Below are 16,260 nucleotides of genomic sequence, written 5' to 3' on the forward strand. Positions count from 1 at the left end.
GTCATCAGGGTCAGAGAGAAACTTGTCATGAAAAGAATAAATCTTTGCTCTCTTGAGTTGCTAAGGAAATTTTTCAGCTGGATGTTTAGATACTTTATCTCCTTTCCATCATACCAGAATGATGCTGGCAGTGTAGTACCTACTGAGCTATTTATTTACATTTAAAAGAAACAGTTTTGTGCACTTTGAGTGGTTTGCTTCTTGGTCAAGCCATTCAGACATTCCTTGTCCTTTGTTCATGTTAATAATAGCAAATCCCTTGATTCTTTGCTGTTTGTTGATGCCTATATGAGCTGCAAAAAAAAAAAAAAAAAAAAACCCCAAATGTTTAAGATGCTTGTCAGTGTAAAGGCTGCATGGCAGGAGAAGCCCCTGTTGCATTAAAACAGTTGAGCTGCAGAAAGGTAGCTACAGTTTTATAGATGGTTTCATGTGAGCAATAACCAGTACTTCCAATGTAAGTTTTAGGACTACAGAAAGGGGTTTAGAGGTTGTGGATTTTTGGGTGTTGGTGTCCCCCTCCCATGATTAAAATAGTGCTTTTCTTTAAAATTGCATAGCAATTGTATATTACTGTTTCAGTGTTCTACTGAACCAATTTAAAATTTTCATTACCTTCAAACACCTTAGTTTTAATTACTTCTTCCAGAGGCTGATGGCCAGCTCATCTCGGTGCCAAAGTAAAGCATTTGGGTGAAGAGCTGGCAGAGTCCTTGTTCTAGGTAATTAATTGGCCTTAAAAAAAACCCCCACAAATTGTGGGCTGGAGCATTCAAGGTAATTATAAAGTCAGTCTTTCTTGTCTCCCGCTTATTGCCACGGCTCTTCACATGATTACAGCTATAGAAATGGGGGGCATGGCAGCCCCAGTCTGCAGGGGAGGAGGAGGAAGGGGGAAGCCATTTACTGTCATGGCCACAGAGGAGTCTGACCTGTGTTAACTAAAACCTAAGGGAATGGCTCCAGGATTAACTGCTGCTGCTAAATGAGCACTACCCTATCTGATAGTCCAGCCAGGAGTAAGGTGCATATCCATTTGTGCACAGAAGTTTGTGGCCATTTTATTCAGCACAGAGATTTCAGTCTCAAGTCTATACAAGAAATGGTGTCACCCCAAAGAGCAAGTGATGTGCTCATTACTTCTGCAGTCTACCAGCTATGAGCAGACTTTTGGAAGACAGAGTTGTAAGAAGTTGATGAATGACATCAGCATCTTCACCATCTCTAAACCTTTTATTACTGGCACTAACATTCACCAGGAGAATTCTCACTGCCAGCATGGCCACAGCAGGCTTTGCAAAGCCACTGAGCCATTTGAAAATGCCAGGTCCCTTATGTAACCTGGCTGGTGTATTTAGGAAACTTAGCAACCTGTCCTTCCACCCTGAAGTCCAGGCAGGGTAATAAAAAAATCCCCCAACAAACAATATAAAACATCTGTGATGACACAGCCTCTTGGATCCCATCCTTATGCAATTAACCAAATTTAAATATGCTTAAGAAAATGCATGTAAACTGAAAATATATGTGTAAGTCATGAAAACAGTTTATGAGAAGTAAAATTCAGTAGAAGGAAAATAAACCTAGGATACAATATAAAGATATAAAACTTTATTATGAACATATTTAACAATGATTATGCACATAAAGTGTTCCAAGAAACTTCCTTGAAGTAAAATACTCAAGTTTTCCTTCATATTCCACATTAGCATGAAGTTTTACAACATAAATGGATAATTTGCTCTTATTAGCACAACTTACAGATACACAGAATATTTAACATGTCCTCATGCACACTTTCTCAAAGCAGCATTTTATTACAGCTTCTCATTAAACAGAGCATTTATCTTACACATTTTTATACCATTTTGGTACACAATTTTTCCATATTTTCATTTTACATATTTACAAACTCCTAAAAAAATTTTTACAGTGATGCAGAAGTTATTACTGGCATAAGCAAAAGGAAATGGGTGGGGAAATTAGGTGACTATGGATAAAATGTTGTTGTCATTTGGCTCAGAGAAAAACAAAAGTCTTTCCTAGCTGGAACCATTCTCCCCAGTACTGGTACCACAGATCCAATGCACTAGCTGTTTCTCACTGGTGTTAAGCCTTAGGCTTCCTCTTTGCCAGTCCTAGGAAAGTTTTCCACCAATTTCAACACCAACTGTGTTTGTAAAGCAAGTACTACAGAAAGTAGTTGCTGTGACTGGCCTGTGCTCAATTACTGATTTCTTAAAAGTCCCTTGCAATCATTGTGTACATGGAAGTCTTGCAGTTACTTGATGTATGATGTCTCCTTTAGAGCAGGACCACTGTATGCTGTGGGGCCTTTTCGTGTACTTGTCTTGTTCTGTACAGTTGCAGTAGTGATGGAAATAACTACTTTAGCAGAAATAAAAGGAAAGCCAGGCTAGCTTCCTAAACAGATTTCTTCTGTTTGACCCTTAGACTTCAATACTTTACTCAGAAGTGAATTTATGCCACCTACTCCTCAGCTGTTTACAATCCATATTGGAATATTCTTCAAATACTGTCTCTGCTTTTCAATCATGGAAATAAGAGGAGTCTTGCTAGCAAAACTAGTTCCTCACCTGCTTCACTGCTTCTGTCATCTTACTGTATATTGAATTTGATGCAACAGTGATTCAACCAAGCTACCATAACACTGTAGCACTTCCAAAATAGAAGGCTATTTTGCATGGCAAACCTTGCTTAAATATAATCTCTAAAAATGACCACAGAAAGTTATTTTCTCACTATTTTCATAGTAAGATACTTACTTTAAGTACACATTTCCCATTCTTGGCTTTTCTATTTCCACTTCAAATGTAGTTACATAGTGAAGTTTATTCAAACAAAACAGCAAGAGAAATGGGTTGAAAACAGCTTAGAAAAAATAATCTCCAAGTTAGATTAAAAATAAGCTTTTTAGTCAATGAAATCCCAAAGCATAGCACTGTTTCAGAGTTAACCGTAACAACCAGTTAACAACCAGACTGTGATAAGAAACGTAAGTGTACTTTGCACACTGGTCAAATTTTATCTCTTCATAACAATTTAGGAGAGAATTGAACAATATCAGAGGAAAAATATCTGAGTATATAAGAATCGTGTAAGTATCAGTTTTTGAAAACCTACTTCTTGTACGCACTGTTACTGCAATGGAACTTGAAAGGATTTGGCTTATGTAAACAGTGCCAAGTTGGTTCCCAAGTCTAACTCTGCACATTCAAATAGGGAGAGTTATCTCAGGAATAGTAAAAATGAGAATGGACTCTACAATTTTAGGATACAGAACATCTCCCATACCCTATGAAAAGAATGTAAAAAGTTCTGAGGATACATTTTACTAGAGTTCACTGGAAAGAAAATCACTACTAACTTGGAATACTTCTTTAATGTTTTCCTGTATGTTCTTCTAAAGTAATATCAATTAAGAAGTTAAAGGGATAAACCTTCTCTTCCTCCCCAGCAATGTCCTTGCTTTAGCCATAGAACAGTGCTTTGGCTTCTAACAAAGAAATGATCCCTGGCACAAAAAGGTTTCAGATACTCTCCTAAAATTTCACAGCTCTACATAATTTTAGAAAGTTTTCCTTCTCTCTCTCTCACACACACACTGTCTCAAGACACATCTTTATCAGAGCACTGATTTAGTCTGAACTATTCTACGACAGTAAGGGCACAACCACATAAAGCAGCTCCTTTGGTCCTCTCTGAGTTGCTGCCTTGTGAAGTCTCCCCTTCATGATCTTGAACAGCCACCAAGAGGTTATCGCAATGGGCACAGTCTAGAGCAATCGTTGCATTAAAGCACAACGAATCTCCTTTTTCTCGAGTATGATTCAGCAAGTCTAGCAGGATTTCATTGCACCATTCTGCTTAAACTACTTTAATGATGAGCACAATTCCCTAGTGCAACCCAGCACCATATTGTAGTAGATTAACAGTGCTTTTGAGAGTCTTCTACAGCAGCAGGGCAGAGAAATTTTACAAGAGTAAATCTCTGTTACAGATACATGAAAAAAGGAGATACTTTTAGAAAAGTATCTGAAAACAAAAGTAGTTACAAACAAATATCTTAAATAAAGAACTGAACAATGGTGTAGGAGAAAAACAACTTCTAAGTGGAGAAGCAGCAGCATTGTACAAGGAATACTTAATTCCCATATAACTTTGTCCCAGCACAGGCTGGAATACAGATAATCACAAAATGTGCTAGTGAAAGTTCCCATCATACAGGTGGTGACTGGTATGACAAAGAAGCTGAACTGTGCATAGAACAAGTTCACAAGCTGACTCTCAGGCACGTTCAATACATGAGCAACCACAATTGTTCCTAGCATGTAGAGAGTAACTATCTATTAATACAACTTAAGGGAAAATTCATGTAGAAAAAAGAACTCTAAAAATGAAATGTTTGGAAATTTGAAATTGTAATTCCTTAGAAAACTTTCATACTCTATTCTCTGCAAGTAACAATCTCCTCCAGCATACAAGACCAGTAAGAAGCCAGTACTGGCTTCCTTCTGAGATTTGTTGTTGCTGAAATACTTCCATTTGAAAGGGCTGTTTAAAAAAACCAGTAGAGACACTTCTGCTGTGACAGTAAAGCATGTCATGAAACATATATTGTACAAATAATTTCGCACCACTGAGACTTTTTTGGCTCACTACAACTTGACTATTTGCCCATATCTTGCACTTATAAATCCAGTAAACTTACTGAAATGTATTTTTAAAATGGCCTTAAATCTATATCACTTATTTGAAGGAAGAATAGAAAGCTTGTGTCTTCTTGCACTGATTTTAAAAAAAAAAAAAAAAAAGACCACTTCACTCCCTGCCTCCAGCTCAAAAGGTTAAGGTAGAAAATTGAAAGGGAAATGAGGCACTTCATACCGCAGTGGACAGTATACAAAACAGCTAATGCAAATACCACAGATGAATGGCAGTATGCTGTACATCACCCTAAAGAGAAAAAAAAAAAAGAAAAAACCAAAACCAAGCAGCAAGGAAGCAATTTGAAACTCAGTATATACTCTGTGAGACTTTTAAATGGAAATAGATGAAGATTTTAGTCCACAGACATCCTGCTATCAGGCATTTTTTAAGACATGTAAAAATTTTGGTTTCTTCAGTTTTCAACACAAGCATTACAGCATTTGTTTTCTCAGTTTTATCCTTGTAAACAGAAACAGAAGCAGGATGTCCTTCCTGGGAGTTGGTGTTCGGATGACAGCAGACTGTAAGGAAGCCAAGGAAGTTGTCCATCTAGGAAAACTTCAGAATTGGCTGAATTCCAGATGAACAAGTCTGTCTAAATTGAAACTATTCAATCAATCACTGTCTGACTCTTCTTTATATTTGGCTCTAATAGCTTGGCCGTTCTGAAGGGGCATCTCTTCATAGTCACTCCTATGAAACAGACACATGTTGAAACTTTTGAACATGGTGTTCAGATAGAAGTTGAAATAAACAGTAAAGTTCTAAACTACATTGAGGCATCAAATTGTTACTTGGGTAAGAAGCTGGTATCTGTTTTTCTTCCTTATGGGAGCTGTGAACAACATACGATTTTTCTCCAGAGGACAATGCGTAATAGAAGTTATTCCAGTGAAAGCCGTTTTTCACATGGATTTGCACAGAAGCAAGCTGGCACTACCACTACTCATCTAAGTAACCAAAGGCAAGCTATCCCAGCATGGACTTGTTCAGGTTAGTGCAGTGTTGGTCCCATCCTCACTGTTCCAGTCACTTCAGCATCTTTGGTAAGAGGTGAAAACATCATGGGTGTGTTTCACTGTCTAGCACAGAGACATTGGGTTGGGATGGGTTTCAAGTGCTACTATAATTCTCGTATTACACAAAAGCACACAAATCAAGGAAGTTTTGCTAGACTCGATTATTCATAACTCAGTAAGTGCTGGAGACTTAAGAAGCACCACTCTCCTTCCCTGAAGCATTTACATGTGAGCTGCCTCTTTGCTAATTCCATCTGACTCCTGCTGTCCTTCCCAGTGTAAAAAGGAAGCCCTTTCCTTTCACAGCTCTTGCTGCTTTCACTCCATGACCTACCAGCATCATAATACTTTCTTACCTGTCTGTATTAGTGCCACGGCACTCCCTTTCAGAAACCAAAAAGAAGAAAAAACATGCATTCTCATTGTATTTCTGTCTCAGAAAAGGCTACATTTCTATTCTTCAGGCAGAAAACTTTCACTAACAAACCCTTCACTTAATTAATATGTCAAAGAGTATTACAAAAATAACACACCAAAAGTAACTCTCCATAGGTATTTTATAATCTTACCCATAAATCACATCATCATCTGAATCATTCAGCATAGAAAAAGCAGGATTGTCTTTCAACTGTGATTCTGGAAAATACAAATATGGGTTAATTTAGTGCATTAAATATGTGACTGTAGTTCTAACTCAACACTGTAGCAACAGACACAACAACTTCCAAGGCAGTCACAACCACAGTTCAACAACACTGTATCCAAATAGGAATTCTCTCCTTTAAATTCTCTACCCTTCAGCCACAGAATTATAGTGCTCTTAAGAGTTAAGGAGACAACATAATTATCTCATTTTTAGACAGATATTCTCCATGTTGGGTAAGTTCATTTCCTCCCCTGTGCAATTTCTTGTGTCATATTTCAACCTGCACATAAATTGATTATTCTTAATCGAAATTTCATATATATTTAAAAAGCACAGCCTTCTTGGTTATTTCTAAGCTACAAATATAGTAGACCAAAGTTGGAATCCCTTGACTGCAAGTCAGTGATTATCCAGTTATTTTCTAACCTTGTAAGAGATGAAGGAAGGACTTGTACCTTTATGGTGAGATGAAAAGAAACATGTACTTTCCAATTGCTGTTTATGACAATTCCCTCTAGCTTAAGGCCTTTATTTCTTGCATAATCTATGCTGCTTAGCTGCAGTTCATAGTTACATGCAAGTAGAATCCAATCTAGCAATTTGCCATAGCATCTTTTTCCTGGCAGCCTTTTACCTTCTGCTGTCTATGAATAAGTATTTCTGTAACCCAGCAGACGGTTTTCAACTTTATCTGCATGCAGCCAGTTCTTTTTCCATTCTGGATGGAAAAATAGCATTTTCCTGAAACAATTCTGTCCATCTCAACTCTAATAAGTTTAGAGAAAGGACCAGCTCCACTATTTAGTGCCTTCCCCCTGCAGGCTCTCAGCATACAAGATATGATTGGACAGGCTGCTAGATAATCTCATCTAGCCTCCTTTCCCATGAAAGGCTGGGCCACAGCATCTTTCCAGGTCTCTTCCAACCTGGGCTCTTCTATGGTTCTGTATTTTGAACAGAACGCTTAAAGCAGAGAATGTACTCAGTACAAATATTTATTTTAAAGATCTTTATCTGTTAGAGAGGGAAATGCTTTATAATCATCATGTAAGTCAGACTGTATCCTCTACATAGGAATCTAAAACCAGAAGCGACACTCAATCCTTTATCTCCCTTTATATGGGCCCTGTGCAGCCCACCCCACAGCAAGTTCTCCAAAATTCTTCCCATATTAGAGATCAGTTTCACTCCTACTTTTCCAACAGCACGTTACTGATTTCAGAGTCCAGTTTGCCAGCATGCCAATGTATTAACTTTTGTTAGAAAGAAGTACAAATGAAGTGATGTTGTTCCTTAAGGGCTCTCTGTGAGTCACTTCAAAGGTGACTCAAAGCATTACAGGCAAACATCATACTGGCTAATCAGTTGATTACATTTTATGTGTTCCTTCATATTTCCAATACTAATTTGCTCAGGAGCAGTGAATGCAGCTTCTGCTTATGTTAACCCAAAGCAAACCGGAACAGTAATGAGACAACCAAAATACAAAGACATTGCACTGCATCTGCTAATATGGCAGCTCTTGTCACCCACATTTGCCAGACAATGACTCACACTTACCATACAGTGCATTCTTGGAGGGAGAATACACGAAGGCTAATGTGTAGAGATAAAAGTTCAATAAACCGTAAAATGATAAGAATTCTGCTGGTAGTAAGTGTCAAGGATATTGCTCAGCATAGTTCCATACATATTAACTTTGGAAACAAGACCCAACCCATACACAGGCTGTTTCAATGGAAAGAATGTTTACCTTACTGAGAGCATGAATGGCTAAACAAAACTGCATGTTTTAAATTCAGCGACAACTAATCTACTCAAGCTATTTCAAGGTAAAGCTCCCACTGAAAACAGAGCTTTAACACAAGTAACATCAAGTACAGTCTGCTCTTGAGCAGTGGAGTGCATGATCAAATAGCTCTTCTTTCAATGCTGAAAGAAAGCAGAGTAAGTTGGGTGTTCAGGTGGGTTTAGTTTGGTTCATTTTTTAAAAAGTTCTTCCTTAGCACAGTGATGAAGGAGGAAGGAGAAAGGACTACAGGTGGATAGAACTCTGAAGATGGTTTCTTGCCACTGTTTTGGGTAAATACTAAAGGTTTTACATATTGTTTTCTCCTACCTCCCAATTCATACCTAAGCTGATCAGTAGCCAGACCAGCTGCAGTCACACAAGCACTCTCAGAAAGTAGAATGAATTAGGATCTCAAGGTTCATGGCCAGGAATACAGGTCATAATCCTGTTGTCAACAGACATCAGAAATAGTCTCTCCCAAGGCACTTAAATTATCTGTTGTGACCTGTATCACATGTAGACTTGGACCAATACACAAATGCATTTTCAGTGGCTTCAAAACTATTAATTTCTCCTATTTTAGTATGCTCCATGACAACTGGTAAATATAGAGCAAACAACTAAGGCAGCAAATACAGCCAAATTTGCCATAATATCTCATTAAAATTAGTTAGATTTGCACCAGGCATGCATATCTAAGTCTTCATTCCTCTTGGAGAGTATCACAACCAGTTGTGATGCATTGTGTCCATAGTGGACACACTAGACTGAGACTGTCTAGATTATAACCTTTACGAAGAGCCATTACAAAATGCTGACAGGAAATCTCAAACAAAACAGACTCAACTTCAAGAGTCCACCTAGAAGTCAAAGGTCACAGTCCTAGGTACATCATTTTAAAGTACCTTCTGCATGACAACAGATTAACATTCCCACTTGAGCAGTATCACAACACAAGGATATAATTCTGATAATGAGTTGACAGCTCAGCAACAAAGTTGTCCTGTAGAACTTGTGCTCCAAAGCGTAGGTACAGTATAACAATGCTGTGGGGAAAAAAATAAAGCATATAGGTGTACTGTGTCCTTAGGCTGCAAAATTGAAACAGTAGGTTGATAGAAGAGTGTATGAGAGAATAAGTATGTTAATATGCTGACCATTTATTTTAAGATACATTTGCTTTGCTAGGTCTAAATTAAGAATGATTCTTTTGTGATTAAAAGTTAGTACTCAGCTGAGAAAAGAGGAAATCCTTAGATTTCATCCATTACAGACAATCCAATAGTCAACAGCTATTTGAAATAACAGCTTGGTGTGGGGAAAACAGATATTAACAGTAATGTAAGAAATTAACTTTTAACTTCTGCTTTGACTAAGTGAAGCCTACAAAGCTCCAGAAGAGCTCTGCCAAGTGACCTTCTAAATCTTGTGCATGGCCATGGTAATCGAAATAATATAAAGTTAGCTGAAAAAGCCTCAAGGGTTAAAAAATTAGGAAATGCTTGCCATCACAGTAATATCAAAAGGCATTCTTCAGTTTCACTGACTATTTTATTAGCAACAAAATGTATTCAAAGCCCTGAAAAAAGGTTAGAAAAGTTACAGTACTGACAAATGTACTTTGAAAAGCCTTACCTAATGACAAGCACTACAAAGGTTAATGCAGTCAAGAATTTTAACCTGAGATCTGAAAAAGATTAAGAAAAGTTGTTATCAGTTAATTTACACCTACATCTAGGAGAAGCAAGCCAGTTTGGGAAGAATCAAAAGAAATATTCCTTACCAACATACGGCATGTTTCGAAGTTCTGAGCATGCCCTCACTATCAGGAACAAAAGGTAGAGAATGTATGTGGTTGCCACCACAAGGAAGAAGATTTTCATTCCCTGTAAGAAAAGTGTTAGGTTTTATTATTTAATAAGATTTCATCTATTCCTTCTTCCATCAATAGAAATCATTAGTCACCAAAAGCACAACACAGAATGGTCCATTTATGCAGGGAAAGTAGGCTCATGAAACAAGGATGGTAATACAGTCAGGTAGGTTTTGGGCAATGTAAAGAAAGGAAACTTAATAGAAGCCAGATTTTGTTAACTGAGTTCAGAGTTGGCTGAATCTCAATAATTTTCTAAAAACACAGCTCCCAAGAACAATACAAGGACCCATGTACATCAAATTTTCCTTTAAAACAAGAAAGTCTGAAATTTACTAGGGTAGGGGACCTTGGCAGGAGTTAAGATGTACAAAACTGACTTAATAACAGACTTAATTTTTTTTCTTTCAATCCAAACAGGCAGTTTAGTCAGTTTAGTCTGTGACTAAACTTGTGGTGTTTAGTCTCCAGATCTGCAAGACAATTTACTTTTCTCAATGGGATGGATCTCAATATGGTCTATGCATGATCTAATGCAAAAACAAAAGTAATCTAGTCAGAGTAAGACCATCTGACCAGCACATCTAACACATCTAAATTGTGTTATAGATTTTTATAGAAGAACAAACCCCATTTCCTTGTATTGCCTAACTGCACCTGACAATTGGACAGCAAGAAGACGTTTTTTACTTACCTGGAAATTACCTGTGTCAACCCTGTATTGATATGTAGGATCATGTACTTCATTCACGCTAGAAGAGATTCAAAATTAAAAGGGGGTACATGCACAATTCCAGACAATGTTAAAAAGACATACTGACCAAGAAACCCACTCACAAAGAAAAGGTTTAAGGTTACTATGCAGAGTTTATAACAAAAGGGTGTGGCTGTATAAGTTGGTGCAATGCCATTAAGTCCAATGGAGTCACGACAATTTACTATATATAGCAAACTAAAATTGAAGAAATATGGAGGATTTAAATTGTGATCATGTCCAATGTCCCCACTTGTTTCTTAGAAAATGTGTGTCTTGTAAATTCCAACAAACCTTCAGGATTCCTACAAGTCTTCAGGATTCAGTGTTTACATTTTATCCTTAGGAAACTGCAGCATGAGACCTTCCCTCATAGCAATTTTACTAACAGCATGAGCATTTCCTGCAACTGCACTGCTTTCAACAAGGTACAATGGCAAGGAGAAGGTTAGAAGGTATCTCCCTTCTGAGAGGTAAAATAAGAGGCAAACACTTGAGACTAAAACAGGATAGAAACAACAAATATACTAAAATGGATGAAGTTTTCTGGGTGGGGAAGAGTGACACCTTTATGTTGACACAACAAATTGGAAAAAAAGGAGAACCACTAAACCAAGCAAAAGAAGAGAGTTTTGAGTAAAGACAGCAGAGCTTGAGCCATGTCAGTACCAGCTGAGCAGGTATAATAGTCCAGAAAGTCTGGTCAAACTATGTCATAGTTAAGTACAGACAAACTGTTGCTTCAGCTACTAAAATTTAAATAAATTGAGACATAGCACTGGAGTGATTCTTGTAGGGAGCCACAACATATTGACAAAGTAGTGATTTCTAGATCGCACTCAGATTTATGAAATTATTTACTACTAGCTTGTCCATGGAGAACTGTTTTCAATCAGTCACAATTTGCAGAACAGGAAGAGGTAAGAATTTGAACTCTGTTCCTGTATCACAATCAGAGCATTAACAAATAGATACCACTAGGTATACACAATCTTCTCATTCTTGAACACTCTCAGCTCATACTTGTGCACTACATTTTAAATTACTTACGTTTGCCATATTCCCAGTGTAACAGAGGCCAGCCACAACAGTCCAACAATAAAGAATTTGGGCAGATAGAAAGTTAAGCACTTCCTTTCCCCCTGTTAGGAAAACAATAGTGTGGTGAAGGTGTGAACCCACATTTGAGATTTTATTCATTCTTGACAGAATAAAATAACTATCATCTTTGTGTCACTCAACATGAACTGGATTAAGAGATTAATCTTCTGTATTTTTATCCTGCACAAGTGACTAGAGAAGACATTATATTGCATCATCATTTGTGTTCATAAGATGAAGTAGAGTTGGAGCATCCTATTTATAAGGTCCCACATATTTCACTGATAATGTAAATACACGAATAGGCTCCAGAATTCCTATTTCTCTTACACAGTATTTTAAAGTAGTTTAAAAAACCAATCAACTACAACATACAACATCAAAACTCTTCAAGCAAGAACAAAGCATAATGGTATCATAATTCTGATGACTGTCCCGTCTGTTTCATTTAGGCTTGGCAGACTCAAAATAATCTACTTCACCATAAATCATTAACTCCAAAGCTTCATATGTCACATTGTATTTTAGGAATAAAATAAATGTCTGTTTTGTAAGAATTTGGTTTCACTTTTGTTACCTTTTGAGAGAACTGAACAAAACAAGTCCTGTCTCCTCGCTAAGTAGAAGACAGTGTTGTATCCCTTACCTGTACTCTTATACCATGGTAGACACAAAGCCAGAACAACAACAATGCACACAGAAACAGTGACTGGAATAGATCATCCAGCATTCCAGGAAACCAGCTGTTCACCAGAAAAGAAAGGGGGAAAAATGGATCTGTAACAAAAAAAGGGGAAAAAAAAAAGAAGAAGTCAAACAGAGAGGAAAAAAGCTTTCATTATGAAAAGTTAAGCAGAATCTATCTACAGCAGAACAAAAAACCCCTAGATTTTTCAAATTACACGAGTAACTGAAACTGAAGTTTCAGCAGCAACCCGCTCTGCTGTAGAAACTCAAATGGTTGCCAGCATTTCTAGAAGATGTCAGGTTTTATTAGATTTTCTACTAAACCGCTGTTAAAGGTGATGACCTAAAAATTACCATACGATGACTAAGATGCAAATATTCTTTTGGTACTGACAGAAAGTGCTAGAATTTGATGTGTTTTACTGGACTAAAAGTAGCCTCCATTTTTAACTAAAGTGTGAGTATCTAAAAAATGAAGAAGACAGCAGACAAACAGAAACTGAAAGGTTCAGTATGGTAGGCACCTATTCCAATCACGGCTTTAAACAAATAGCTGACATTCATGTGACTGAGAAGAACAAAATCCACCTACTCCTTATGCCCTTGAATTTGCTACACTTGGAAAGGGTTTGTTTTTTAAATTTAGTTTTCTGAAGCCATACAAACAGCTGCTTATAAGTTCAAGGAGAAATTTCATTTTGCCTTCTCTTTCTTTTTTTTTCTACTTCTTTTTTAAAAAGGAGGCTTTCTAGAAATTCCAGGATACGAGTACCGTTGTAAAGTAGCAATAGAGGAAGTAGGATGGACATCCATTTCTGTTCAATACCCCAGTCTCTCATGGAGAATTTCCGCAGGGAATGTGCAAACAGACACTATAAAACAACAACAACAATTTATAAGGAAGGCATACAGCCTTCAATGGTTTAACCAGAGCTAAGAGAGAGCACAGCACATTGCAAAGGCTACTTCATGAGGTCTTTGCCACTGAGAACACTGTAAAACAGGAGCCAGGTCTCCTCGTTTCTACTTAAAGTTTGCTTGCTGACCCCAATGCAAATTACTTAATTCCTCAAGCAAACTAAGAAGTAAATCAACCAGTACATGAAAATCAACATTATGGGGAAAAAAAAATGTTGCCTCATTACTGGTCACATACTATCAACAACTTCCACTTGAATTCACTTTTTACAAAGCAGACTGCATTTTATATTCAGTTACCTCCTGAGCAACATCATCTATGTGAGAAAAATGCTATGCAAGTGTGCAGGACTTTGATGTCCCTACTCTGGAAATTCTGGATTTTAGATTTTATGTTGGTTTTTTTTTTTTTCCAAACACTTATTCTCCAGGAGGCAAGACAGGTTAGAAAGGATACATCATCTAAATCATAGCATAATTTAGGTTGTAAGGGACCACTGGAGGTCACCTGGCCCATCTTCACATGCAAGGCAGTGATAATTTTAATGTTAGATCAAGGTCATATTCAACTGAGTTTTGCTCATTTTCAGAGACAAAGAGCCCACACTCTGGCCATCCTATTCCAAAGTCTGAACCTACCTACACTGCAAAGAAAAAAAAAACTTTTCTTTAGCATCTCATCACAATTTCCTTTGTCTAAGCAGAATTTTTTTTCTGTTTAATCCAAAACCAGAGTTTAGAAAAACAAGTTTTCCCATTTATCCTATTTTCTTAATGTCCCTTCAATATAGCAGCAACTATGAAATACGTTAAGTGTTTCAGAAATGTTTTTACAGCCATTCAGTGATATGTTAACTTTGCTGCCTGGGGTTAAATTACTAAACACAGCACTGCAAGCAGCTGCCTCCATACTAAACTCCAGAAAAGCTGAAACAAAATCTTACCGTGACCATAAAAGTAAGAACTACAAAAACAAATCGGAACCATATTTCCACTTGTGAAAAAGTTGGATTATAGGTCTTCCACTACAAGAAAACAGAAGAGCCCAATGAATGGTATTTTGACAGACTACATACGACATCAATAATTAGCGCTTTATGCAGATACTGAAAAGTTCTGTGGCTTTTCAAAATTTAAAGGTACAACCAAATTCCACTATGTCACCAGGGAAAGATAAATTTGTACTCACAGGACTATCTGATAAAAAAATAAGCAAAGCAGCCTAATGGCAGTGCTTCTCTTTTATCTTGCCACTTCATAACATACTCGGTGCTGTCATATGTTAAAGCACTCTCAGGACAAAAAGGATAGTCTTCACTGATTTCAGTTGCACTTTCAATCAAATGAATTGAATGTCAATAAATGAGTAAATCCAGTGTGTTCTTCTGTACTACCAAGGTCAATGCATAAATTGATTATGAAGAGGTCAAAAAGGTACAGGGGTACTTCTGTAAGGGGTTTGTTTTCTTAAAGCTTCCTCACTTGTCTCAGAAGTTAAAGAAAGGATAACTTATTACAAACACAGAAATCTTCACATGGGTTAAGGGGGAAAGACTCCTTCTTCTACTGTAATTATTAGAAGGGCATAAATATTAATTATAACATGTCAGTTTGCATAAACTCTGCTCTGTTGACAATTTATCTCATACCTGGCATGCTTCTGAAGCCATTTTTGAAATGTAAACTCCCTGGCACAATATATGCTCTGCTCATATGAACAAGAAGCTTTACCTTTCAATGTATTAAATCTGTCAACCTCTTTCTTGTCTTTTTAAACTGTAAATGTAGAATGAAAATTATATGTAGAGAAACCTATTATGCAAAAGGCAATCCATTGATTTCAACTGAGATCACCATAAACAACTGTAATAATGAAATAAATATGACAATGTTAGTTGCTGCGGGAAAGTTTGGGTTGGGGTGGTTTTGGGGTTACACACAGGGCTGCCTTAAAGGCAGCCTGCAAAGCAAGATAATAAACTGTACAACTACAAATGCCCCAACACTTTGTTCTGTTTGAAATCTGGCACTAAATAAAGAGTTTGTGAGCTTAGGGGTTTTTTCCCCCCTAGAGCTTATTTTTAATTATGTGCTTTATGCATTAGAATATTAAAAATATTAATATTTAGAAAGTTAATTCAGTATATTAAAAATATTTTTCCTTTACAGTAAGATTTTTGGTTGCAACCTGCTCTCACACACTGAATGCTATATACCATAGTAACCTGTGTTATAAACTTAGTTCAGTTCCCTCTTCTCCCAATGCAAATGTTTCTAAATTTCTTCCTGGAGTCAATCAATACACATGATATAAGTGTTTTATAAGCAATCTTTAGCACTATGAACTGAGGTAGTTATTCCACTGGAGGTCATTTTAGTGAGTTATTTTAGTAACCTGCTTGTGTTAGCTGAAAAAAAATAAAAATTCTCTTCCTCATAAGCACAGCACCCCCCAAAAAAATCTCTTCATTTTTCTTTGACTTTGTTAAACCTTTCCAGCCCACACTTTCATGAAGTCTGGAAAATTTTGATAATTCTGATATACCTCCTGGAGAGGCTGAAAAAAATACCATCCTTCAGACAGGCAACATCTCTATAACCAAATGCAGAAAATTGGATTTCTAATCTAGCTTGCCTATTGTAAAAAGTATCTCCCAGCATTCAGACTAAATTTATGTTACAGAAAACAGCAGTAGTAGTTCTGAGAGAAAAATTTTTCCTTACAGAGTTTAAAAAATT

General features: G+C 36.9%; 1 protein-coding gene across 5 annotated transcripts in view; it reads right to left on the minus strand.

The window, feature by feature from the left end:
• Positions 1-1,589: 1,589 nt before the first annotated feature.
• TMEM181 (transmembrane protein 181) overlaps positions 1,590-16,260 on the minus strand; it is a 36,860-nt gene continuing 22,189 nt past the window's right edge. For all 5 annotated transcript variants that reach the window (XM_039569017.1, XM_039569019.1, XM_039569018.1 and 2 more), the window contains 11 exons: positions 14,466-14,546; positions 13,376-13,475; positions 12,563-12,693; positions 11,866-11,957; positions 10,756-10,813; positions 9,972-10,074; positions 9,824-9,875; positions 9,152-9,234; positions 7,957-8,046; positions 6,320-6,386; positions 1,590-5,424 (listed from right to left, as the gene is read on the minus strand). In XM_039569017.1, coding sequence (XP_039424951.1) covers positions 5,346-5,424; positions 6,320-6,386; positions 7,957-8,046; positions 9,152-9,234; positions 9,824-9,875; positions 9,972-10,074; positions 10,756-10,813; positions 11,866-11,957; positions 12,563-12,693; positions 13,376-13,475; positions 14,466-14,546 — 936 coding nt within the window. In that variant the 3' untranslated portion in view covers positions 1,590-5,345. The remainder of the gene's footprint in view (positions 5,425-6,319; positions 6,387-7,956; positions 8,047-9,151; positions 9,235-9,823; positions 9,876-9,971; positions 10,075-10,755; positions 10,814-11,865; positions 11,958-12,562; positions 12,694-13,375; positions 13,476-14,465; positions 14,547-16,260) is intronic.

Source organism: Corvus cornix, chromosome 3, assembly GCF_000738735.6.
Source record: "Corvus cornix cornix isolate S_Up_H32 chromosome 3, ASM73873v5, whole genome shotgun sequence".
In the NCBI taxonomy this organism is placed as follows: domain Eukaryota; kingdom Metazoa; phylum Chordata; class Aves; order Passeriformes; family Corvidae; genus Corvus; species Corvus cornix.